The following is a 23315-nucleotide window of genomic DNA, read 5'->3' on the forward strand; positions in this document are numbered from 1 at the left end:
CCCCTGCTCTCTGGCCCTTTCCTGGTCTTGGATGTTGTCATCATCACCTGGAGTAACTCACTTATTCTCTGTGTCCTCGTATTGCGATGAGGGCTTTTCGTTCTTGAGGGGTCGTTCCACTTGACTGAGTCTGACTTATAACTACGCTACAAGATTGAAGTTGATCAATCATCCTCATCCTGGATTCATCACACGGGATCCATCAGACTGAGACTAAGTCTGCGTCTACTTGTGTTACTCGCCCGCTCTTTTTCCTCCTACCTACTGCCATTACTGCCGTCTACGCCGACTATCCATACTTCTTTCACGCACTACTTCCTACTACCTTACTCCTCCCTCCATCTCCATCCAACACGACTCACTCATCCCATATATCCTCCCCCACCTCGACCACAACCATGTCCGCCCCCAACGAAACCCAACAAACCCCCGGCCTCCACCTCCACACCACCTTTGCGCTTCCTCCGCCCTCCTCCTCATCGCAATACCACCACCACCACCACACCCCCAAACCAACCCCCAAAAGAACCACCCTCCTCACCCCCTCCACCTCGCCCACCATCTCCCCGCTCAGCTCCACAACCACCAGTCCAACCTCCTCCCCCATCTCCAACCCGGAATCCATCTCCTCCGCCTCCGACGCCTCGCTGTATACCACCGCCTCCCCGCCCCCATTCGCCTTCCACCGCTTACACTTCCCTTCCTCCCCTGGCAATGGGGGAAACACCACCCCCAGGACCGAAGCCACAAGCATCAACAAACCGCCGCAATACAAATACAACTTGAACCCACCCAGCAAGCAACCCGACCTCACCACCCCGCCCCTCAGTCCACATCTAGTCCCCTTCAACCCGGCGCCGAGGACACCGACTCAGCAGGCGCAGGCGCAGGCGCAGCACGAGCACGAGCACGAGCAGACGCACACTCCTGTCCCGGCAACCTCGCTCCTTTCTCTCTCCCCCTCGCTATCGCTATCGCTTTCCCGGTCGCCGTCGCCGTCGCCGTCGCTTTCCCTGACGCTGAACCAGCAGCAGCAGCAACTCCGACCCAGATTGCTGTCGAAAGCCGAGAAGGAGGTCCTCGAGGAACAGGGCCGCGCAGCGGGCGATGCGGTGGAGCGGGTGGGGCTGGGGATGTTGGAGCCGAGACCTGTGCCTTTGCCTTGCACGGTTGCGGCGGGCGGGATAGGGATAGGAGGGATGATCGGCAGCGGCATGGGAAGAGGCGTGGTGGCGTTTGAGGGGATTGAGGAGGTTTTGGCGGGGTGATTTACTTCCCTTCCCTCTTGGGGGGGGTGGGGGGTTGGGGGTTTGGAGCACCTGGGGATCTCCCCGGGGACTGACTGCTTCCGATGGATGATGGAGCTATAGGGTCGGTTAAGGTTCGGTCGGTTAAGGTTCGGTCGGTTCTGCTGACTTAACACGAAATGCAATTGGCGTGAGTCGAGACAACAGGCCGTGATTCTTGGAGGCCCTTTTTTTTTCGTTTTGCGCTGTGTTTGGGACTTGGATAGCGATCGATCACTGAGGGCGTTTTGTTCATGGGACATTTTGATTCATGTGTTGGAACTTTTGGACTGGATACGGGCCTTGGATACGGGCCTTGGGAGGGCACGGCGGTGGGGAGTTCTGGTGTTTCTAGCTCTGGCGGATGCTTGTGATTTTTGTTAGCTGTGTGTATGTGTGCAAGCTGTGTTCTACTTACCGGCTGCCAGTATCCTGGCTGCCGGGATATACCTTACACCTAATTTACATACTTTGGATACGATAGCCTAATGTTGACTGGCCGTTATAACATCGTGCCAGTTGGAGACGAGCGTGAGAGAACAGGTGTCTACAAGTCAAGTCTGTTTCAAATGGTTGGAGATTGTCACTTCGATTCGGGTTGTAGCCCTAGATCTATATCTCCGAATCGTGACACAATGGAAACCACTGCATGGGCTGAACGTGGTGAACACAAGGCGGTGAAGACTCCTCAGGCTGCATGCAGGCTGTCTGTAATGGTAATGGATAAGTAAAAGGCTGGAATGTACGGTACGGACATGATCAGGGTATCGTGAATCGAAGAAAGCATGTACAAAAGGGAAAATGTGCAAGGTTGTGCGTGTGCGTAGGTGTGTGTTAAAGTGGGGGACAAAGGTATGAACACCACACCACCACCAGAGGATGGACAATGCACGCATGAGTGGTTAAGGGCAATAGAGGTGGATATCCAGATCAAAAGGGTAAAAAAGGCCGGTGTGTTGAAAGACGTCCGGACATACAGGCAGGTAGGTAAGAACGCTTTTTTTTCCGGAAGCTCAAGGCTGCAGCTGTAATAGAAGGTCATCTTGCTCAAACGCGTCAGGGGAATTATCACAATACGTGGACCCGTTGGAATACTGCCAACCTACTACAAGTACTGCAGCAGCAAGGTTCAGTTCTCAGGGCATGCAAAGCAAGCAAGCAGAACCCAGTGACCAACACGATCACCCTGCAATTCATCTCACCGCACCCCCTTCTTCCTCTGATTCGGCCACAACTGACCCCGACAGTTCGCCTCGCCGCAGAGACACCGCACCGCGCAGGGATCGATTTTGGCGTCCTTGCTGACGACGACGCCGCCGCCGCCGCCGCCGCCCCCCTCAGACCCGGGGTTATAATCAAAGGTCAATTCCGTGTTCGGCGGGATCTCGCGCAGGGCAAAGAAGGCCAGATCGTACAGGTCGCGATCGGCGTGGTTGCGGGACACCGGGATCATGCGGCAGTTCGGGTTACACGAGTGGTTGATGAAGCGAGTCGGGCCGCCGAAGTTACGCCCGTCCATCACGTACTTGCAGCCGGACTCGGTGGCTTCGTCGTCTTGATCGTCCTCGTCGTTACCTTCGTTGCTGCTGCTGGCGTCCTCCTCATAGTCTTCGTACTGGCCGTTCAGGAAATCGAGACTGAAGAGGTAGGATGTACCGTGCGCTGCGTGAATCGCTTCGCGGAGATCGGCGGCCGCGGTGGTGATCACTTCGCCGGTGTAGCAGTCGATGAATTGGCCGGCGCGGATACGGTCCGGTGAGCGGAGGCCTATAGAGATGAAAGCATGCGTAAGAACGTCTCACACCGTGGGGTATGAAAAAAGAAAGAAAGACAGACAGAAAGAGACGATGGGGTTGACTAGAATTACAGGGAACTTACCAAACCCACGATCCCCCGTGTAGAAAATCTCCAGCCGCACGGTGCGTCCTTTCTGGACCACACGATTCCAGCACCCCGCATTGCACCCACACCGGTCACTGCACTCGTAGATCATGGCCTTGCGCGTCAGGAACTTCGGATCCAGCACCATCATGTGCGGGTCGTCCGGGGCGCCCCGGTACGGCACGATATTCGTGTTGCTCTCGTCCTCCTCCTTGGACAGACACAGGCAGGTCGCCGGGTCGCACGCCCCGTCGCAGGTGCACCCGGCGTTGAAGTCCTCGGACACGGGGACCACGCCCTTGCGCAGCGGGTTGGTGTTGACGAACTCGAAGTTCATGATGAAGTCCGCCAGGCGGGGCTCGGCGGCCGGGTCATAGGTGACCTCCGGTCCCCGGATGGCCCGCAGCTTGCGTTGCATCGTCTGGTGCGTCTGGTGCCGGACGTCAGGGGGTCGGGTCAGCAGCGGGCCCGGGGCGCCGAGCACCAGGGGCGTGTCGGCTCGCTTGACCCTCTTGGCCTTCGGGTAGGCGCCCTTGATGGCTTTCCTTTGGTAGGCGTCTGTCGGGTAGTAGGTCTGTGAGAGGGCTGTGGGGATATGGAGTGGGGGAGTTGGTTTGGATTCTAGGGAGGAGGAGGAAGAGGATGATGCACGGCCGTTGATGGAGGGATATCCAGGGGGTTTATGTTTCAACTGGCGAGATGATGGGGGAGGGACGATGACATCTGGGATGGTGGAATGGGGGATAGAAGCTGAAGAAGAGTCCGGGGTGGGTGAATGGTAGGCAGAAGGAGCAGTGGCTGGCCAGGCGCTGAAGCGTCGTGGACTCTGTCTGCGTCCAATACTCCGGGCCTCTTGGCTTGAGATGCGTCGGCTCGAGCTTGGTCTAATCGGCTTAGACTGGGAGGCGACACGCCGCTCGGGCTCATGATGGTTCGAGCTGGGAAAGTATTCTGACACTGCTAGAGCAGAGAATGCATCCTTTGTGTCAGACTTTCTTCTCTTCACCGGCACTGACTGCGAGACATTGAGTGCGCGGTGAGCCAGGCTGCGTGAGAGTGAAGCTGTGCTTGCGGATGGTGTCTAAAGCCCAAGTCAGCTACCATTCCCAGGGCATTCTGCCTTAACACGCTGTTTCTTTGTTTAGGGGCGGTTTTGGAAATTCAAGAATACAAAAGCATAAACTTGGACACAAGACATGCAGAACATATTGAAAAAGATAGAAAAGAAATAGGCATAAAGAAGTCCAGAAGGACTCTGTTGCTGTATAGAAAGGCAGTATAGTGATATAGCAACATAGCAACGGGTATACTCATAACAGCGGGGGATCTTATGAGAGGCGGTAACCCCCACCCCCCCCCCCCCCCCCCAAAAACCCCAGTAGCTAAGAAACGCCCCCCCCCCAAAAAGAACACAGATATGAAAATTAAAAGGACCCCAGCAAACTCACCTTATTTGACCCGTCCGACTCTGAGTCTGCCGTCAGGTCAATGAACATAGCCGACATGGTGGCCACAGTCCAGGCCAAGAAACCGCTAATGTTGTAGTGTCAAAAATCAGGCATAACAGCTCCAGATGGAGGGAAAGCGGTGTTGAGGCGGTGTTTAAAGGAAGGCTTTCAGGAGAGAGAGACAAAAAATAGTCTAGCCTCTTTAAGAAAGACCCTGATGACTCAGCTAATATCAAGTGAATGATATTTATATAGAAATCTCAAAAAGTCAGGGAATAAAACAGTTTTGATTGAACAGAATCAGTATTTTTCTTCAAAATATTGAATTTGAAGTACAAATATACCACAATAGACTAACACACACTCAAAATCCCAGAATGCCCCATATCAACTGGGAACATGGTTGTGCTGATAGCATCTCCAGCAACAATTCTGAAATGACCAATCAGTAACCTTAGATGAACTGCAAAAGTAACAGCCGGCTTCGACTCGCCCAACCGAGTCCGTTTGTGCATGGGTAAACCAAACAGCATTGGCCATGTCCAGATGCCAACCACCAGGCAAAAAAACACATTTCAAGTGTTTCAAGGCAGTCTCCCGGGGCTTATATATCCAAATATGATGTTTTAAGTTAGATAGATGCTCTGTCTGGGGCAGGATCACAGCCTGAACCTGCTTTATAGATCTTTGTTTATCAGATCATGACTAAGCAGCACACATCCTGGTCAGCATCTCAGGATATTCTTAAAAAGTTTAAAATAAAGCAGTGGTACTAGTGTCATGGAAATCACTGATGACTATTTCAGAGAATATAATATATGTCAAGCTTTAAACCCTAGCATAATTATGTGTTTTCTGGTGGCCTGGATAGTGGTTGAAATAGTGGCAACACATGGGGGATGTGCCGGGCCGTCAACTGGTCAATCTGGCGGACCTCGACTCCGAGTCTCCGGTCAACCTCGGCCAACAACGACTCGGACTTTGGGCATATGCAACACTTCTTCCAGCAATTTTGGGGTGCCCCACATCAAGCAGCCTGTGGAGTGTGTTTTTTTTTTTACAATAAAATAAGGGACTCCAGCTGTGCCAGGTAGAAACTGATTTACCTGACCTTTGATCTTCACAGAAATATATATATTTCACCAAACTTCACATCTACCTCACATTTACCTCAACTAGCACCTTCGGACTTACAGGGACATACTAAAAGCTCTCCATTAACCTAAACACAAATGAAAGGTTCCTACAAGCCTACAGACTGTGCGTGGTTCAAGCAGTTTAAAGAGCATGCCAGTCAGTAATTAGTTCACATGTCTGAAAGTTACTCCTACCTGCATGGCCTATGTACAACAGTCCCAAACAACTGTATAGGTATCGAGTATTAAGGCGAAGAGAAAAGAGACGAAATATACAACAGTGACCGATAGCAACACAAGAACAAGATCTCACCAGGTCCATGATCATCCTTGCTCAAGTCTAGTATACACCATGATAAAACATCCCCCCTAAAATAAATGAGCCAGCTCAAGGGTAATGAGAACCGAAAATTGACATAGAAAATGCTCCACAAAAGAAAACCGTCATGCTCATGCAAATGCTTCGTGGATCAAATCAATTTTGATCGGCATGCAAATGGGTTCATAACGTATCATGCAGATCAAGATACACTCAGAGTCGCAGGGCGTCCAAAATCTTCTTCGCCATCTCCCGATACTGCCACATGCCACCGGCCACTTTCTTGAACTGGATTCCATGCAGCGAGAACAGAGGTACCTTGACAATGAGAATTTCAAATCGGAGTACCAGATTCTCTCCTGTGTCACTCTGGACTCGTGTCGTTGTCTCACCCATTACACGTTCTCCAACCACCCCAAGGTCGCGACTTGGCCGAGGACCGGCTTCATCGTCAGAGCCCTCAGGAGTGGTCACAAAGCTGTGGTCAGGTGGCGCTCGGGCCCGACGCTGGGAGCGGGGCGTCTGGCGTAGCTCCTCTCTGCCTTCGTCGTGGCTCAACAACCCCCCAAAACTTATGCGCCGACGATGGCCCGAAATTTGACCCTGCCGGTCCGGGCTTGGTGGCCCAACATCCATTACTGTATCCAGGTCAATGCTCGGAGCATGACGACAACTAAAGCCTCCCTTAATCTCCGTGTAGTCGACACCCAGTTGTTTTAGAGCGCGAATGATGTCCGCTCGGATTACAGGCAAGGGCTTGCTGCTTGTGGTCGAAACACTGAAAAGACCTTTGAGGTATACGGGCTTGGACAAGTCCTCCCCTTCATTGGCACTCTCCAGAGCAGTACCTGCTCCAGTGATATCCGCATCTGTCTCTTCAGGCACATTTGCTTCTCGGGTAGCATCACGCCTGGCTCGACGGGCTTGAATGCTTTCCCGACGAGCATGCCCTAATGACATTGTCCGGGCGGTATGGCCGCGGCCTAGCTTTGTTTCCCTCGCAGCTGTCGGCTCTTTCTGTACATTGGCATAGTCGGATCCGCTGCTTGGCGGTGGTTGGCCCGTCGCGTCAGGGTCATTTCGCCGTGAACGACGAGGACGATAGTCAGCCGAGTTGACGCTAGCAGATCTTTCCAGGAACTTGTTGGACCGCGAAGCCGACTCCGCTGATCCTGGAGCCTTGAGGAAATCGTTTTGCGGGAGTTGAGTCGGCCCGGGTGGAACAGCTGTTGGAGATGGTTCTGCGCGTCGGGTCCTCTTCACACTGAACCCTCTGGATAGCGGCGAGGCCAAGTCTGCGGGTGGCTGAACGTTGAGTGCCGGGGTGTGGGGACTGCCAAGTCTTCCGCGCTCCGGGTCGCGGCTGCGCTCCTTTGTCCTGCGCGTGCTGAATCGTCTCAAAATACCCGCTGCCGTGCTTTCTTTCTTCGCTGGGGTTTCTGGCTGCGACAATGCAGGACCCGGGGAATGTCCCGTTTGCGGGCCCAGGTGAAGATTCTTGATACCATCCGCCAAGTCGTCATCACCATGCGTTCGTGCCCTAGGGCGCGACCTTCTTCCACTGTCCTTCTCTCCTGGAACGTGATACTGGTTGGTATGAGCGGCCTCCGGCGCTGGAAGATCTGGCATCTGAAGCATTGGATCCCCGGATGCGTGAGGAACTGCCAATGCTCCAGGGTTCTTTTCGGCTCTTTCTCTGTCCAGTTTCTCCTTAACCAGATAGTAGACTGAAATTAGCGGGCTGTACGCATTTATTGGGTCGTTGCCCAATTGAACGGCTTCCGCGGACGGCGCGGACAGCGTGTCCCTGCTAGCAGAGTTCCGTCGTTTGTAGAAATCGAACACCCCTCGCTTTTTCTCTGTATAGCTTGGAGCGGGTTGTTCGCGGGCGCTGACCTTTACAGCATGTTGGTAATCCTCAGACTCAATGACCTTGGTGAGCTGCGCAGTAATGTAATCGGGCGGTCCGAAGTCGAAACCCGTCATCTTCTCAATGACTTCGGCGTCTAAAGGCAGAGTTATGGGTTCTCGGTACGGTAAATAATTTTCAGGGGCGCCATTGAAGCCCTTGTTCATCCAAGGATGATTCATGATCTCAGTCAGACTTGCACGTTGTTTGGGATCAGTAACCAGCATGCGCGAGATAATATGACGACACTCTGTGGTTTGAAAATCAGTATCAAGGACGCACGATAGACTGTGGAAACCAACCTGCAGTGAGCCCTGGAGGGTACTCGAAAACGCCTTGTTTGATCTTGGCATGCAGCTTGGGCATGCTCTGATCGTCAAACGGAACTTTACCGCATACTAGAACATAGAGCACAATGCCAAAACTCCAAACATCCACCTCCGGGCCAGTGTACTGCCTTGCCTGCAGCAACTCGGGGGCAGCAAAGTAAAGACTTCCACAGAAGGTTTTGAGTTGACTTCGTGGGGAGAAGAGATTGCTGAGACCGAAATCAATGATTTTGATGTCTCCAGTCTTGCTGATAAGGATGTTCTCGATTTTCAAATCTCGATGCACGATGCTGTTGCGATGACAATAGTCCAATGCACTCGCAATTTGACGGGCAAATTTGCGTGCCTGCTTTTCTTTGAGTTTTCCATGGGAAATGATGTAGTCCAACATTTGACCCCCATTGACGAGCTCAAACAGCATGTACCAATGGTAATTGGTCCTTACTACATCCCTCATACCACAAATATAAGGATGGTTGACGAGACTGACGATAGCTGCTTCACGCGCTGTTCGAATTTCCTTCGAGCGGTCTGCCCGTTCGGCCTCGCGCGAGCTGCGGTGCTCTTCGGTCGATTGCCGAGGCACGATCTTGACGGCCACCTGAACTGCAATGAGATTCTGCAACAGAGGGCAAGCCAAATCCCAAGACTCACCTGTTCTCCTGTATCCATGTTTTTCCCAACTTTTACTTTACCCATACTGCCGGCACCTAACGTCTTGCCCAAAGCCCACTGACCGGTTGGCGTTGTGATCATTGTGCGACGTCTTGACTGGACGGGATTAGCCGGATGTAAATGAGCGGCGGCAGCCTGGGGCTGTCCTGCGACACCCTCGGGCATGACTGGGCCCGCAGTCGCCATATCAACACTGTCTCGTTGATGGCCTTGAACTGATAAATTTCTCCGGTGCTTGTTGGAGGAGGAATCGGGACGGTAGGAGGTGGGAGGGCGCTCCTGTGAACGGTCCCGCGAGGATTCCCTTCGGGGAGTAACTGGGGGAGCTCCGCGAGAAGCGTCGAAATCCCGACGGGCTATGGTGTCAAAAACAGCCTGGTTCGCAGGGGGCCGACGATCATGAGACTGAGACTTGGAATGGGATGGGAGGTGACGAGACTGGGATTGGTAGTGATATTGCGACGAGGATGGTGGTGATTGATGTTGTGGTTGTGGTTGGGAGGTTGTCACAGGTCGGACAGCAGCACTTCGGGTACGGTGAGGAAGCTCGGATGAGGGAGGACGATAGGAGGGAGATCGGGAAGAAGTCGAGTGACTGCGGACGACCGAAGGCGACGCAGTTGATGGGGCAGTAGTGGACATCACGGTGGGCACTGGACTGGAGAAATTCCGAGCCAACCACAAGCCAAGTGTGTGCTTTTTTCAGCCCAAGACCGCCTTTAGTATGGAAAATGCTGGGATTTGGGAGGGGAGTGGAGGAGAGGGGGATATTCAATAATAGCGACCGGTCGGGAGGAAGAAGGGGAGAGTAAGTGGGGGGGAGGAGAAGACGGGCGTAGTTAAGACGTTTTTTGGCTGACGGAGCGAGCGCTGGAAAGGATAAAAACAGCCCAAAGTGACTTTCAAAAAAGATTGCTGATGGCTGCAGTTCCACCCATGTGAGTACTGTATGTACAAAGGCTCCCCAAGATGGAGTAGGGGGAGGGGGGGGAGAGGAGAGGGGAGGTGGAGGAGAAAGGAAGGACAGACAAGGACGGACTAAGAAACAGGGTGGGGGGGAGGAGGAGGATGGATGGCAGGGGAAGAGAGAGTGTGAGATCTAGGGAATGTGGGACGGGGAGAAGAAGAGAGGAGAGAGTATGATGAGATCAGGGGAATGAGGAAGAGGAAGAGGAAGAGGGAAGAAAAAAAAAATAAGAGGCAGGCAAGGCAAAGGAAAGCAAGTAGTAAGAAAGACATGGAAGACAAGAAAGAATGCACGAGGGAATAAACAGTCATGGGAAAGCATGGGAAAGTGACGATGGATGGATGCGGCTGCGGAGAAGGAAGACAGCCAGTCCCAGTCCCAGACACTCTGTATTCTGTACGTACTGAACGTTGGCTGGACTTTTCAACAACAACCTTCAACAACAGGGGCCACTGCACCGCAACCAGAAAGGGAAGTTTGGTTCGGGTACCGTATGGCGCCGTCAATTCCTCCTACTTAGTACTATGTAGTACTAGTACTAGTCTACTCAGTATACAAACAAATGGGTCTGACATTTGGGTCGCTCCGCTGGCTCGTTCTATTTAAGAAATTTAGAGATTGGAACGATATATTAATAGTGTTCTGGTGTTGGCCAGGCCCCCACAACAAGAGCAATAATAACGATAATAACCATAATAAAATAAGAGCAGGTGGAAATTGCAGAAATTGATATTTCTATGGATTTGTGTTTCAATGTTAAACATGACCGTGGCTTGGATTTACCTTCTGCATGGATCATGGACTCATTGATATATTCATTAAGTTACGCAGGGGAAACGAGACACCACATATACATTGCCAATTCATTTCCACCACTTCGATTCGGGCTAATAAACCGCGGTTAAGTACAGTCCAGCATCCCTCAATTTCCCTTAGTGAACACGGGGCGCTCGCCCTTATTTGTAAGCCCAACGCTCACGTTCACATCCACGGGCCTGTCACGCAGACTCGCCCTGTGCCGTCGCCTTCCCACGAGGCAGTGGCACGTCGGACTTTTTGGTCAATCTTTTACTTTGGGCATGGATGGGCAGGATGACGAGGGAGGCAGATGCTGATCACTGGAGATTCCCAGTTGATCGGTCCAAATTAAATTGGTCCTATGAGCTCACCTCACTTGCCAAGCATTATGCGCTGATTGATGATACTCATACGGAGTAATTCTGGAGCAGAGCGAAAAAAAAACACGCCCTTCATACTACTCCGTATGTACTATTCATATACAACTGTTCCTCTTCTTGTTGTTATATGATCATGAGTGTATATGTGTTCTGAACGTGCGGAGCATCATATAAGCTATAAATGTTTTTGTAGTGCACATACACTTGGAGTTCGCATTATGAAATAACAGAAGCCACTGGCGGCCGTTAAATGACATTGTTCTTTAGACATCCGGGTTGAAAGCATAAAGTTTGGGGGTGGGTTTGTGTGTTTAGCGTTGATGTTCTCAGCAACTCCGTACACGGCGTACAGATTCCAGAGATGAGACCCGCCCCCCGTTTACCAGCCACAATCAGTGGCAGTGCCCAGAGCCGACCGTACGTATTCCGGTCCGTCACATGTCTTCGTCCTTGGCCGTCGCAACATTGAACTGCTTCCCAAGTCACCCTGATTCTCCATATATAACCAGCATCACCTAGTCGCTTTCTCAAGGTAAGCGTCAAGACCATGTATAGTCCTGTTAGTTACAGTTGCTGACCGTATCAATGCGACTCAGCCATAGTAATGCTTGACTGAACCCACGCCCCGCATGGCTGGTAAAAGAACTCGAGCCGCCTTCGAGGCCGATCTACAAGCGCAGCAGTCACCCTACGCTCTTTACGGAACTCCCCTTCCACCTTTAGATGCCAGCGTCCGTGACGATGGCTCCTACGCGCCCATCTGGAAGCAAGAAGTGACCGATGACCGGGGAAGAAAACGCCTACATGGCGCCTTCACCGGTGGATTCAGTGCCGGGTGAGCTCACGATTCATGGATCGCTGTGAACAGCACACTAAAGGTCGTCCCTCTTCAGGTACTTCAACACTGTCGGGTCGAAGGAGGGATGGACCCCTGCAACCTTCGTCTCATCACGCCAGAACCGGGCCAAGGACAACCGGAAACAACAGATCGAAGATTTTATGGATGAGGAAGATATCCGGGAAGCAGAAGAAGCAAAGACGGTCTCCACAAACAACGACTTCGCAGGGTTTGGCACGACCGATGTCGAGATGGCGCGCCGCGGGGGGTTGATGGATCTCCTTAAAACTACCGGGGAAACCATGGGAGTGAAACTTTTGAAGAAGATGGGGTGGAGGGAGGGTCAAGGCGTTGGTCCCAAAGTGCGACGACGCGCCAATCTAGGTGACGGCATCATTCGGGGTGGTGAAGATGCCAACAAGACGTATTTGTTTGCCCCGGAAAATCCGCCAATGGTGGCCTTCATCCACAAAACCGATCATAAGGGACTTGGCTTCCAAGGAGAGGCCCGCCTTAATGCTCGCGCGTTGACACGCGGTGACTCTGACGGCGAGGAAGACGACTCCTTCTTTGGTAAAAGACTCATAGCCACAGGAAAGCCCAAACAGCCCAAAGCCAAGGAAACTCGTCGCGGAGGCTTCGGCGTCGGAGTACTCAACGATACTGGGTCAGATGACGAAGACCCATATGCGATGGGGCCTCAGATTTCTTACAACCGCGTCATTGGGGGAGACAAAAAGAAGAAGAAAAAGGCAAAGTCCATTGAAGACGCAAAACCAGTCACGGGATCCTCGAATCCTCTGATAACCAATAAACCCATCTATATTCCCAAGAAGGTTCTCGCTGCCAAAAGCCCAAGCGGCTTCAGGAAATGCCACGATGGCCGTTTACCGCTGGAAGGATTTCTGCTTGTTGATGGCATCTCCAATATGACTATCTCCACCCAGGAAAAGAAGTATGCGGCCCCTGAAATACCGGCAGGCTGGAAGTCCAATAAAAGACCGACGCAAAAACAAGACGTATCGAATTATGCTTCTACGGCAGAGGCAGCCAAGGCCTCATCTCTGGACCCAGCCGCTCGAGCTGCGCTTTTGGGCGAGGCGCAATTACCCGGAAAATCTATATTCGACTGGCTGACCCCAGAAGGCCGAGAGCGAATTGCGAAGTTGACCGGGAAGACAGACTTACCGCCAGCCTTGAGTGAGAAGGCGCCAAAGGGCTACGAGCTCTCCGAGGCGCAGAAGCGAAAAGACTTGTGGGACTTAGTGCCGAAACTAGATAAGCAGGTAGCTGTTCAGGCTTTGACCCGAGCGGCCAGTGGCTGGATGCCATATTCGGAAGACCTGGAGAAACGAAAACGCTATCGAACCTTCCTCGAGGTGCGAGCTGGGCTTCGAGATACCATGCCTGATCGAGTCCCTGGGTCCACTACGGATGAATGGGCCCTGGAGCTGGACGAGTTCGCCCGAGCTGCAGAGGTCTTCAAACCCATGTCTGGGTTGATGGCATCGCGTTTCACTTCGGCTTCCTCAGGGCCGAGAGAGTCGTCCGATAAGCTCGATGCATCACCGGCTGAGCCGCTCCTCAGCAAGCCTGCCGCAAAACCCGAAGACCCTGCAGTAGAGGCCGCCCGGATTGGCATGTTCGGCCCGATGACTCGAAGCACCATATCACTCTATCCCACGCGCCTGCTGTGTAAGCGATTTAACGTCAAGCCTCCGGATCACGTTCAGATAGATCCTGGAGAAGCAACCGGACGCGCGGATGCCCCGCCATCTGACGGGCGCTTCCAGTCCGCTGGGTACCAGAATGTTCCGGGACCCAAAGAATTGGTGTCGCGCGATGTCATGAATCAGCTTCTGGTTGACGCCGGTCGGAGTGGATCTCTTACGTCTGGTGCAGAAGATGCATCGTCGGCGCAAGCACCGTCGGTGGTCCTCCGCGAGCCGGTGGTCATTGAGCCGGAACGCAACGAAGCTTTGGAGGCGGAGCGGCCAGGAGAGGCGGTGTTCAAGGCTATCTTCGGTAGTGATGACGAGGATGAGGACGAAGAACTAAGCTGAGCTGATATTGAGTAATTAGCCTGTTGTATATGTTGTGTTGTATACCACCATTGACTATAGAAGTTTAATTGTGACCTCAGCCTTGGAGTGGATGAGAGTGGATGATACGACCTGCCAGATTCCTGACCGCTAGTGTTCCTGTAGATTGCGAACCTTTGTTGTAACATGAGTTGGAGACTGAAATTCCAGTCGGTCTTGAATCGCATGCCGGAAGATTTCCGCAAACCTCATTCTTGGCTGCGCCACACACTCATCGCGTCTGCGGTCAAGCCTAACGGTCTGGCTAGAAAGTTTGCAGGGAGCAGCAGAAAAACACCACTGGTGTATTGTTAACACTGGAAGGGGAAGAATGAACCTGAATGATAGGTGATTTGATCCGAGAAGGTGTATTTGAGGGATTGCGATAGATGGCTCTCTCCCTAAGATTTTCCCCTCACGTCAAAACCGGCGTTCGCTCCATTCCTTCCTTCCTTCCTGCCCCTCTTCGGTCTCTGAACCTGAGCCTCGTTCTCCTCTTCTCTTTGTTTCGTCTCCTCCTTCTCCCTATTACGTCTTCCTTGCCTCGCCCCGTCTTCTCCCGAAGCCTCCAAGTCACGTTCTCTCAGGGCTCTGCTCTGCTACTCCTACTATTGCTAGCAAAACAAAGAGGAGTGTGTCTTCTCACTGTGTCGAGTTGCTCCCCCGCGGTGTCGTCATGCGAGTGAGCTGCAACCCGCCGTTCCGTTGCCACCACTAAATAGTAGCCCATTGATCCAGCCAATTCTCACCACTGTACGGGTCATACGACTGGCTTCCCAATTAGATGGCTTGAACAAATCACTTTCCAGTCGCTGAGCACCGGCACATTAGCCCCAATAAGCTTGTCTTTCTCCTCTGGTTCCTCGCCCGCCACCTCCCCTTCTCCTCTTTCTTCCTCCGCCGCTTGTCTTCGTCGGATCAATACCTCTTTTGCTATCCTACATTTAGTCAGGAAGTCGCTAGCCCTAATCAATTTTCTAGTGCTTCCTTCCAGCTGATGGAGCTTGTGCTTTCAAGATGGTATGTCTTTTTTCTCCTTCCGGAAGGTTCACTCGTGTGTCATGCCTGAGTTGTACATGCTTCTGCCAGGAGCTTCGCATACTCACCACCACACACCCCCTCCCTCGCTTCTACAACGGTCTTGGCGGATCTAACTTCTAAGTGTCTTCATCGCCGACTAGGGTTGCTGCTTTTCCTCATCGCGCGACAGCGATAATTCGGCCTATGCAGCGCAGGTAGCCACGGAAGAGCGGCGTCGCGAATCGGCTCCTCATCGAGCGATTACAACCAGCAATGCGCTCTCTGGCACCAACATTTCTACTAGCACACGCGGCGCCCGGACTATCCGGAATGATCACTTTACTCTCAGCCAGCACTACAACGCCCCTATTCGTCGTCATGTCTGGTATAGCAAACGACGATTGTGGAGTCGGGCGCAGCTTGATCAGGAGCGCACAGCATTCTTCGAGACCAGAGTCACGGGTCGTCCGGAAATCTGGGCTGCTCTGTCTGCAGCCGTGTCTCTAGTGCGGGCTGGCGATATGTCAACAGCACAGACCATTATTGATGCAGCTGGCATCACAGTCCCAACCGGCGATCTCTGCCAAGGTTGCTACGACGAACAAGGCGCACTTTATCGATTACCAGAATGTATTGTGAGCGACCCTGAGAACATGGTTCGATCGGTGCATGATCAGGAGGATGAATTCGACACCGACGATGGCAGGTTGTCCTCGGACGAAGCTTCAGGGGATGATCTGATCGCAACCGACGTCGACCTGGAACGCCGCCGTGATGAGAAGGGGAAGACCAGCGAGCGGGATTTGATCCGCGTGCGAGCACGGCTGAGTGATCGTGGAGGTCCGGACATTGACTTGTCGGTGGGCAAGACCGAGAATGTTGGCTTTATTGCACGTAAAGTGCAGCAGGAAGCAGTGGTACGTCATCCCGCATTATACTTCAATCGTATGCAACTGCATCGAACATATCGCTAACCTTACATGAAGATCCCTCGCAGTTACCGTGTAAGAATTGCCTACCTGGGCAAGATTCTGAAGGAGCACGAGCCCCTGGTCGACCAGGGTTGGAACCCAGGCTATGTCGTCAACGCATTAGTGGTCCCGCGACATGTCCTTTCATGACAGTTGACGAACGGTTGAGAACGTGCCTGATTTATTTGACATCGTTAATGCTTATGCACAATCTACCCGGCTTCTGCAGCTCTCTTTCAACAGATCAGCATGCCACATTGATGGCTGGTTCGAGATGACTCCGTGGGTCAGACCCTATCTTTCGGACCCTTTGATTTCAACGCTTACCGCGTCTTACCGCAATTTTTCAGGGTGCCAGCTTCAACTATCACCCTACTTGACACAACGATTTTACATTGCAACTAATGACAGCCTTGCATATTACCCTCATATCCTCTCACATTTGTTCTGATGCTTTGTTTTAATCTTTCCCGCTGTTCGCATAATACCCCCACCTACGTTTGGCTGATCTTCCTGCCTCTCCGCTGTTTTGATTCCCCCTTTTGATGTCAATGAATTCATCAACTCCAGTTCTTAGTGCATGGCTTATCCGTATCGCATACCTACTCTTACTCAATGCCTGATCTGTTATGTCCTTGCGAGCTTTTCTACTGGATTTTGCGTGGTATGCACATGATTTATTGACTTATATGTTTGGAACGAGCCCCAGTCTGGTCTAAGTTGCTATTTGATAATATACCCGCCTTCTACGGGTAACGTACGTCGAAACTTGCGAGCTTGTTACGATTATGTGTCATGCGTGATGAATTATGGGTCACGAGATTTTACCCGCTACGTATGATTCAACGACTATATTGGCTTCAGCTTCTGGTTTTTTTTTTTTTTTTTTTTTTTTCCCTCTCTCCCGCATATGAACATGCATTCGGGTTGTTAATAATTATTTAGCCAGCAAGCTATGAGTAAAGTAATTTATTACCAGCCATAGTCCGCTCGCAGAGAAATCCTTTCACATATCTCAATGCGGTCGAGCCTGCATTGAAAAGTATATATCAAGTCGACGATACCTCGGACGACCCACTCAGGCACAACCTCCTTCGTAACCACGGTACCATTCCTGAACCACAGGCTATGACCAATACATAACATCAATCCAAAAAATTGGATAGAAACAAAATGTATATTCCTACTCTCGGTAACAAGTGCAAGATGAAAACCAAAAAAGGAGTGCATCATCCGTGAATCGAACACGGGCCTCATCGATGGCAACGATGAATTCTACCACTAGACCAATGATGCTGGAGCGGATGACCGGTACGCCATCTGATTCGCTGTTGAAAATTGTTCTTGTCTTTGGCATATACGGTATCTCAATAGCCACAGTTCAACTCTACGACTAGGTAGGTAGCGTGTAGCGGAGTAGCTCGCTGGGAGAATAATGTTGAAAGAGGGAAAGGCCATGGAATTGGCGCGAAGGCAGATCGCAGCACCGATCTTCTATACACAGAATGGCAGAAACATGATGCTGGATGTGACTGGGTCTAGCTAAGCTATAGCAGAAGACCTTTGATTGAGACTCGGGGAGTCCAGGGTTAAGTTTTTTTCGGAAGGAACTACCTAATGATGCTCTGGGGTGTGTGATGAATGCCTGGCTCTCAGGAGTGTCGGAGTGGAGTTCCGGAGGGGAAAGGAGATTGGTACGCTTTCCAGCCTTTGCCATCTTGAGTGGATGGCACTTGGTTGATAGAATAGCATATAGTTGATCGTCACATACCGTACTGGATCGTGTGGTTTGCGTAATGATGTCGAAAGTTTCATGGAGCTTATGGATGTACATGACCCAGAGAAGTGCTTGACATGATCCCTTGACCACTGTCTCAGAGACAGGGCTGAAATAGTTCTAGGGCTACTTTTCGTGACCATGTGTATGGAACCGATTGACCATGCGGACTGCCTGTGGAAAGAGATTGAACCCGAAGATGTAATAGTAGGAGGCAACCCATAAATACAGCAAAGCTTAACCATACACCCCAACAAGACATAATTCCGGGCACGAAAGCAAGCAATCTACAACAATCTTCCGTTCTCGGCCTCTCTACCCTTGGGCGTACGTCCAGACCGGCGCTTGAACACTCGGCAGACCACCCCTGCGCCATCCACGACTCCCCGCACCAGGCTGGTGGGATTGTAGTGTTTGACCCGGAACATGTAGTATAAAGCCACGGTACCAAGAATGTTGAAACCGATGTAAGCCCAGCCGATGCCGTAGTTCCGCCAGCGTTCGCTGTAGTCTTTCTCACTGGTTAGTCGACAACATCATAGACAAGAGGAGGTGAATAGTACATACAGATGTTACTCGACGCGAGGTATTGATCGGCATTTCTCAACTGGCAGTACTGGCATCCCTGTGTCGCTGTTGGGTTGTACAATTGCCCCGGGGCAACCTGCAGGTACTGAGCCATGTAGTCTCCGCAGGTCTGGCCAGATGGAGGGTTGAACACGCTCATCTCCTCGCTGGAACAACGAATGGCTCTCCCGTGTAATCCCGTCGCCGTGATTCCCGCAATTAGGTACGTCAAGGGAGAGACCCGGTACATGAAAATCCAGAATCCAGGGAGAGCGGAGGGAGCCTGCATGACACCGTTGAAGGTGAGCGCCATGATGAACAGTAGGGTTGCGATCGAACCTCCTGTCTCGGCATCGGGTAGGGCACAGATGATTAGGGATGCAAAAGTCGAAGTAAACACATAGAACTGGGTGATAAGAAGCAGCATAAGTCCCTGGCGGGCGGATGCCTGGTTCGCTCCGTAGACTGGGTAATAGTAAGATGCCCATGCGATTATACCCGCAATTACTTGGTAAGGTATCTCGACAAGAACGTTGGCAATCAAAAAGGCCGCCCATGAATAGGCCTTCGACGGTCGTTCTCGAACCTCATACAAAGATCGCTGGACTACAAATTTGGGCATGATTCTATTTTCGTTAGTTGGCGGTGTCCACACAATTCGAGACGAAACTTACTGTTGCACCAGGGTGGAGAATATCGAGGTCATCATGAAGGCGCTAAACAAGACATCTTGGAACCCTTGCTGAGTGTTGTCCGGTTTGAAGAATGTGAAGCCAATGAAAAGAGATGCAGCTGTAGCTAAAGCAAGCTTGGCCCAAACGTATGCAGGCTCGCGCCAGTATTGCTGGAACACTCTGTGCGTTACATGCCAAATCTGGTTAGTAAAGGGCATAGCAAATTCGCTCTTCTGGGACGTATTGTCTTGAGGCTCAGGAGCTGATGACCTCTCCTGACAGATCCTGTCAATCCCTTTCTGGATGTTCTTGGCCTCCTGGCTATCGTTCCAAACCGCCGCCCAATCTTGGGTGGCCTTTCCTGATGCTCCGGCTCCAATAATTTCAAGCATGTATTCAGCGGGCTATGACATGTTAGTACACTTTATGATTGGCGGACATGCTACTCACATTCTCAGATGAGCCGCACGGTCTAGCACCGTTGACTTCGAAGTAGTCCAACAGGGTCCGGGATTGGTCTCCGATATCCCCGAAGTATACCGTTCGCCCTCCTTTAGCCAGGAACAATAGACGGTCAAATTCCTGGAATAGTAGCGCGCTTGGCTGATGGATAGTCGAGAGCACTGCTTGACCGTGATCTGCGAGCTTCCTCAGAAAAGAGCAGATAGCCCATGAGCTTTGGGAGTCCAAGCCACTTGTCGGCTCGTCAAGAAAGATGAGTAGAGCAGGCTTTGCAGCAAGTTCAACGCCGATAGTCAATAACTTCCTCTGCTCCACATTCAGTCCTTCGCCTGGCGTGCCCACGATTGCACTGGCAAAGTCTTGCATATTAAGCATTTCAATAACTTCCTCAACATACTTGTACTTCTCTTTCTTTGACACTGATTTGGGCTGGCGCAAGAGAGCACTAAATCGCAACGCCTCTCGCACAGTCGTTGTAGATAGGTGAAGATCCTGCTGCTGCACATAGCCGGTCTTTCTAGGAAAACTGTTGTCAAGAGCTTTACCGTCTACCAATGTCTCGCCGGTAACAACTCCTATTGAGACACGTTTTGCTAGCACATCAAGTAGAGTAGTTTTGCCAGCGCCTGAGACTCCCATCAAGGCTGTGAGAGTTCCTGGCTTGACCCAACCCGAAACATGGTCGAGAAGGCGCCGCTCCCCTCCCTTAACGGGTATGTCATAGCAGACATTCCGCCATGTGAATATGCTATGCTGCTCGGGAATGGCAGACGCATCTTTCTCGTTCTCAGCAGACCTCTGAGCCAAGGCAGTATCTGTGGTGCCTTCTTCAGCTTGTGACTTCTTGTCCAGGTTGCGCATATGCGGGGGCACATGGCCTCGTCGGAATACGAGAAACTCGGCCTTTGACGAAGTAGCAGAGTTGAGCTCGGTTGCCACCAGGTACAGGGCTGTAAAGAAAATCCAGAAGCCGATCAGAATCCCCAGATTTCTCCATTCATGTGCGTAGGTATAACTGTACTGGGACTCGATATAAGCATCTCCAGAAACAGTCCGCTCTCCTGCGACAGCACCCCGCACGGGGCAAATGAACGAGTCCCCACTTAAGTTAGGATAAGCGGGCACAAAGCCCGAGCATGTGAAGCGTCTACCGTGAAACTCGTTGGCTACCAGAGCCTCAAATGTGTAGTAGACCGGGTTTATCCATCGAATCCAGCTAAACCACGGAATACTTGACATCTGCGGAGTTGGGATCACGAAGCCAGTGTAGATAACAATGGCCAATACCATGACACCGGCCATAGCCATGGCTTGGGCCAGAGTTTTAGTTGCTGCGGCAAGGGTGCGGAAGATGCCGGACATTGCGAGTGTGCTCAGGAACGTGAAGAGGAAGAAAATGAAGAATTGTGATGCCGCATATCGCTGTGACTCGTTAGTTGCATGCCATCCCTGGCAATCTTAGCAAGGCGATTCACTTACGAGGCCAGCCAGGAAATAGAAAATGATATTGAAAACGACAGCGCAGACAAATTTGACGGGTATGTCGGACACAATACCACCAAATGCTTCGGCGAATGGGTGAACAAAGGCGTAAGAGGCTTGCTTCTCAATGATAGGACGTTGATCGTAAAGTGAGTTGATCTCCGTGATACTGATTAGGGCGTTCATACTACGCAGAATTAGTGAAGTGGTCGATGACGAATGAAGGATTCCGCCCTGCCAACTTACAGAACTGCAAAGAAAAGAGCAGCTCCCTTGCTCTGGAAGCCTTGAGTAGCATTTGGTGTCCTAGACGCGTCAGAGGATGCGGGAGCTAGAAGGACTGATGCACTTACCCAAAATACATCGAGCCGATAATCAACGACATTGCGATTCGACCAATGACATTTGTCAAGGTTGAGGGTTTATCATTCCAGATTCTATAACAGTGAGTGGGCAGACAGTGCTAGGGAAAACTAGAACACACACCTCTGGTAGGCTCTGATTGTGCAGAGCTTGACCTGCATTGGGATCGAAATAACATAAGGGCTTTTCGGCCGCACATGCTTTGCCTGTCTGACATGCTTCATCTCATGGAACATCCGTTCTGACTGTCCCCCCAACGGAAACTCCTTCATATGCTGTGTGATATCCTCCTGCAGCCTGGCACACTGAGGACTTTTCTTCCAATAGGCTTCAAACTCATCGGGAGTCCGAGGAACCTTGCTTTCCATACCCTCTCGTGCTTTGCGCTCCTGAGGGTTGGTCACAGACGTTAAGAAATCACCGGTCGTCTGGCGCGGAGGACAGTCCCAGCCCATGTTAATAAAGTAGTCTCTGGCTTCGCTGCAAGGCCCGAAGTAAATTTCCCGGCCTTCATACAGAACAATGGCTTTGTCAAAGACATCATAGATCGCCTGAGATGCCTGGTAGATTGCAACTGCATGACAGGTACCAACCAGATCAGAACTGACTCGCAGCGCCTTCACAAACTCAAGCGCACTCGCTGAGTCCAACCCTCGAGTGCTGTTATCCCAGGCGCCGACAGGGGCCCTCGAGACTATTAGAAGTCAATACATGAAGATACACTGGGTAAGCATCATTCACTTACGTGCCATTTCAGCAATGCTAAGAGCATGTCAGTACAACAGCTGGAAATGAAATGTCGGTAGAGGGGAACCAACCTGACCCGTTTTCTTTCTCCACCCGAAACTCCTCTAATGTAGTCATCGCCAACTATACCTTTGTTAGCAATTTCCGAGGTTGGGGGCTTTTGGTGGGAATGCATACCTTTCGTATTGTACGTATGTGTTAAGCCAAATATAGTCATCGCAACTTGAGTAACGTACTTTGCGTATCGCTGACGAGTGATATCGCGCAACCGTACCTCAGGAGCTCTTGCAGCAGCGGCAAATTCCAGTGTTTGTCCGACTGTGAGGTGAGGAAAGTGCTTGTCCACTTCTTGATTGTAAAGTACCTCGCCCTTGAACTCCTTATGCATTTTCTCCATGGAAATACCGTTATATTGGATCTCAGAGCTTTTACGAAGCTTCAATCCGTGTAGCTCTCCACACAAAGACTTCAGAAATGTCGAACATCCGCTCCCAGGACGGCCCAAGACTATCAGCAGCTCACCACTTTTCAGTAGCCCGTCGAAGTCACGTAATATGTGCTTCTCTGGTGAGTGCTTTAGAAAGCCCAGGTATTCCTGCGGCCTAAACGGGGCCAGCAGCAACGAGGGCACGCTGCTCTGATATTGCAGGGCTGAGCCGGAGCCAGAGACATTCAGATTGTGGAAGACTATACCAGTGGAGGGAGGTCGGGGAATGCCCTCTTTGTCCAACAGCCTGAGCACCTTCCGAACCCATTTGTTGTGGTCGAATTGACCACTCGTTGGATCTAGAACAGGGTCTCCCATTTCCAAGTTCTCAACAGTATCTTTGCGTTCAATGCTCGCCCCGCCAACGCCTGAGTCGGTAGTTTGACGCCGGGTGAAGGTGGACTGATAGTTGGAAGCTATGCGAGTCAACTCGGCTTTGCGCTCGGGGCCCGTTTGCTCGAAGAATGTGCTATTTTCACGCTCCAGCTTGGGCGATCTGAGGGGAGTGATCTCGTCATCCTGACCGTTTTCCGCCGAGGAGGTGGGCGAGATGTCACTGGTCTCTCTGTTGTTGGTCATGGTCTGAGGTGCTTAGCGTTCAACCAGGGGCCGGTAAATCGACGCTAATGACGAGACAGAGGAAGTAGAACGATGAATGCGGCGCGTAGAAGGAAATAATGTCAGTTAGGAAGAGGTCAGAGGGTGAGACGGTATATGA

At 51.6% G+C, this 23315-nt stretch overlaps 6 protein-coding genes and 1 non-coding gene across 7 annotated transcripts; 3 read left to right on the forward strand and 4 right to left on the reverse strand.

Annotated features, from left to right (window-relative positions):
• Positions 1 to 398: 398 nt before the first annotated feature.
• On the forward strand, positions 399 to 1268 carry BO82DRAFT_397108 (uncharacterized protein; the record flags this gene model as incomplete). The annotated part of the gene is made up of 1 exon (XM_025638901.1): positions 399 to 1268. The coding sequence occupies one exon, from the start codon at positions 399 to 401 to the stop codon at positions 1266 to 1268; it is 870 nt and encodes a 289-aa protein (XP_025497387.1).
• A 1153-nt stretch (positions 1269 to 2421) lies between these two features.
• On the reverse strand, positions 2422 to 4663 carry clrD (histone-lysine N-methyltransferase Clr4; the record flags this gene model as incomplete). The annotated part of the gene is made up of 4 exons (XM_025632831.1): positions 2422 to 2861; positions 2925 to 3053; positions 3165 to 4045; positions 4602 to 4663. 4 exons carry the CDS (start codon positions 4661 to 4663, stop codon positions 2485 to 2487), a joined length of 1449 nt encoding a protein of 482 aa, XP_025497388.1. The 3' UTR covers positions 2422 to 2484.
• Positions 4664 to 6181: 1518 nt separating this feature from the next.
• On the reverse strand, positions 6182 to 9823 carry kin1 (putative serine/threonine protein kinase Kin1). The gene is made up of 3 exons (XM_025641268.1): positions 8963 to 9823; positions 8282 to 8909; positions 6182 to 8229 (listed from the first exon to the last, which is right to left on the reverse strand). The coding sequence occupies exons 1-3, from the start codon at positions 9623 to 9625 to the stop codon at positions 6284 to 6286; spliced, it is 3237 nt and encodes a 1078-aa protein (XP_025497389.1). The 5' UTR covers positions 9626 to 9823; the 3' UTR covers positions 6182 to 6283.
• A 1778-nt stretch (positions 9824 to 11601) lies between these two features.
• Positions 11602 to 14125, forward strand: BO82DRAFT_349711 (putative G-patch domain protein). Its single transcript, XM_025633940.1, has 3 exons — positions 11602 to 11660; positions 11725 to 11963; positions 12022 to 14125. The coding sequence occupies exons 2-3, from the start codon at positions 11758 to 11760 to the stop codon at positions 14027 to 14029; spliced, it is 2214 nt and encodes a 737-aa protein (XP_025497390.1). The 5' UTR covers positions 11602 to 11660; positions 11725 to 11757; the 3' UTR covers positions 14030 to 14125.
• Positions 14126 to 14899: 774 nt separating this feature from the next.
• Positions 14900 to 16633, forward strand: BO82DRAFT_4999 (uncharacterized protein). The gene is made up of 4 exons (XM_025641271.1): positions 14900 to 15067; positions 15229 to 15984; positions 16054 to 16320; positions 16389 to 16633. Exons 1-3 carry the CDS (start codon positions 15065 to 15067, stop codon positions 16186 to 16188), a joined length of 894 nt encoding a protein of 297 aa, XP_025497391.1. The 5' UTR covers positions 14900 to 15064; the 3' UTR covers positions 16189 to 16320; positions 16389 to 16633.
• A 630-nt stretch (positions 16634 to 17263) lies between these two features.
• Positions 17264 to 17334, reverse strand: BO82DRAFT_t7. Its single transcript has one exon. It is a non-coding gene; the product is annotated as a tRNA-Gly (tRNA).
• Positions 17335 to 17894: 560 nt separating this feature from the next.
• BO82DRAFT_299358 (uncharacterized protein) lies at positions 17895 to 23044 on the reverse strand. The gene is made up of 11 exons (XM_025632018.1): positions 22288 to 23044; positions 22182 to 22233; positions 22109 to 22125; positions 21487 to 22057; positions 21354 to 21437; positions 21247 to 21306; positions 20998 to 21187; positions 19507 to 20940; positions 19057 to 19460; positions 18383 to 19008; positions 17895 to 18326 (listed from the first exon to the last, which is right to left on the reverse strand). The coding sequence occupies exons 1-11, from the start codon at positions 22913 to 22915 to the stop codon at positions 18103 to 18105; spliced, it is 4290 nt and encodes a 1429-aa protein (XP_025497392.1). The 5' UTR covers positions 22916 to 23044; the 3' UTR covers positions 17895 to 18102.
• Positions 23045 to 23315: the final 271 nt, after the last annotated feature.

This window comes from Aspergillus uvarum (assembly GCF_003184745.1).
Source record: "Aspergillus uvarum CBS 121591 unplaced genomic scaffold BO82scaffold_1, whole genome shotgun sequence".
Classification (NCBI taxonomy): domain Eukaryota; kingdom Fungi; phylum Ascomycota; class Eurotiomycetes; order Eurotiales; family Aspergillaceae; genus Aspergillus; species Aspergillus uvarum.

What these genes read in the sequence shown, in the direction of transcription:
- kin1 (XM_025641268.1), bottom strand. Translation starts at nt 9,625, where the DNA reads ATGTCCACTACTGCCCCATCAACTGCGTCGCCTTCGGTCGTCCGCAGT. An exon ending in ACATGGATACAGGAGAACAG is followed by an intron (nt 8,910 to 8,962) that starts GTGAGTCTTGGG and finishes ATTGCAGTTCAG; the next exon opens with GTGGCCGTCAAGATCGTGCC. An exon ending in CCCTCCAGGGCTCACTGCAG is followed by an intron (nt 8,230 to 8,281) that starts GTTGGTTTCCAC and finishes TTCAAACCACAG; the next exon opens with AGTGTCGTCATATTATCTCG.
- BO82DRAFT_349711 (XM_025633940.1), top strand. Translation starts at nt 11,758, where the DNA reads ATGGCTGGTAAAAGAACTCGAGCCGCCTTCGAGGCCGATCTACAAGCG. An exon ending in ACCGGTGGATTCAGTGCCGG is followed by an intron (nt 11,964 to 12,021) that starts GTGAGCTCACGA and finishes GTCCCTCTTCAG; the next exon opens with GTACTTCAACACTGTCGGGT.
- BO82DRAFT_4999 (XM_025641271.1), top strand. An exon ending in AAGTGCAGCAGGAAGCAGTG is followed by an intron (nt 15,985 to 16,053) that starts GTACGTCATCCC and finishes CCTTACATGAAG; the next exon opens with ATCCCTCGCAGTTACCGTGT.
- BO82DRAFT_299358 (XM_025632018.1), bottom strand. Translation starts at nt 22,915, where the DNA reads ATGGGAGACCCTGTTCTAGATCCAACGAGTGGTCAATTCGACCACAAC. An exon ending in ACATACGTACAATACGAAAG is followed by an intron (nt 22,234 to 22,287) that starts GTATGCATTCCC and finishes ACAAAGGTATAG; the next exon opens with TTGGCGATGACTACATTAGA. An exon ending in ATCGGCTCGATGTATTTTGG is followed by an intron (nt 21,307 to 21,353) that starts GTAAGTGCATCA and finishes TGACGCGTCTAG; the next exon opens with GACACCAAATGCTACTCAAG.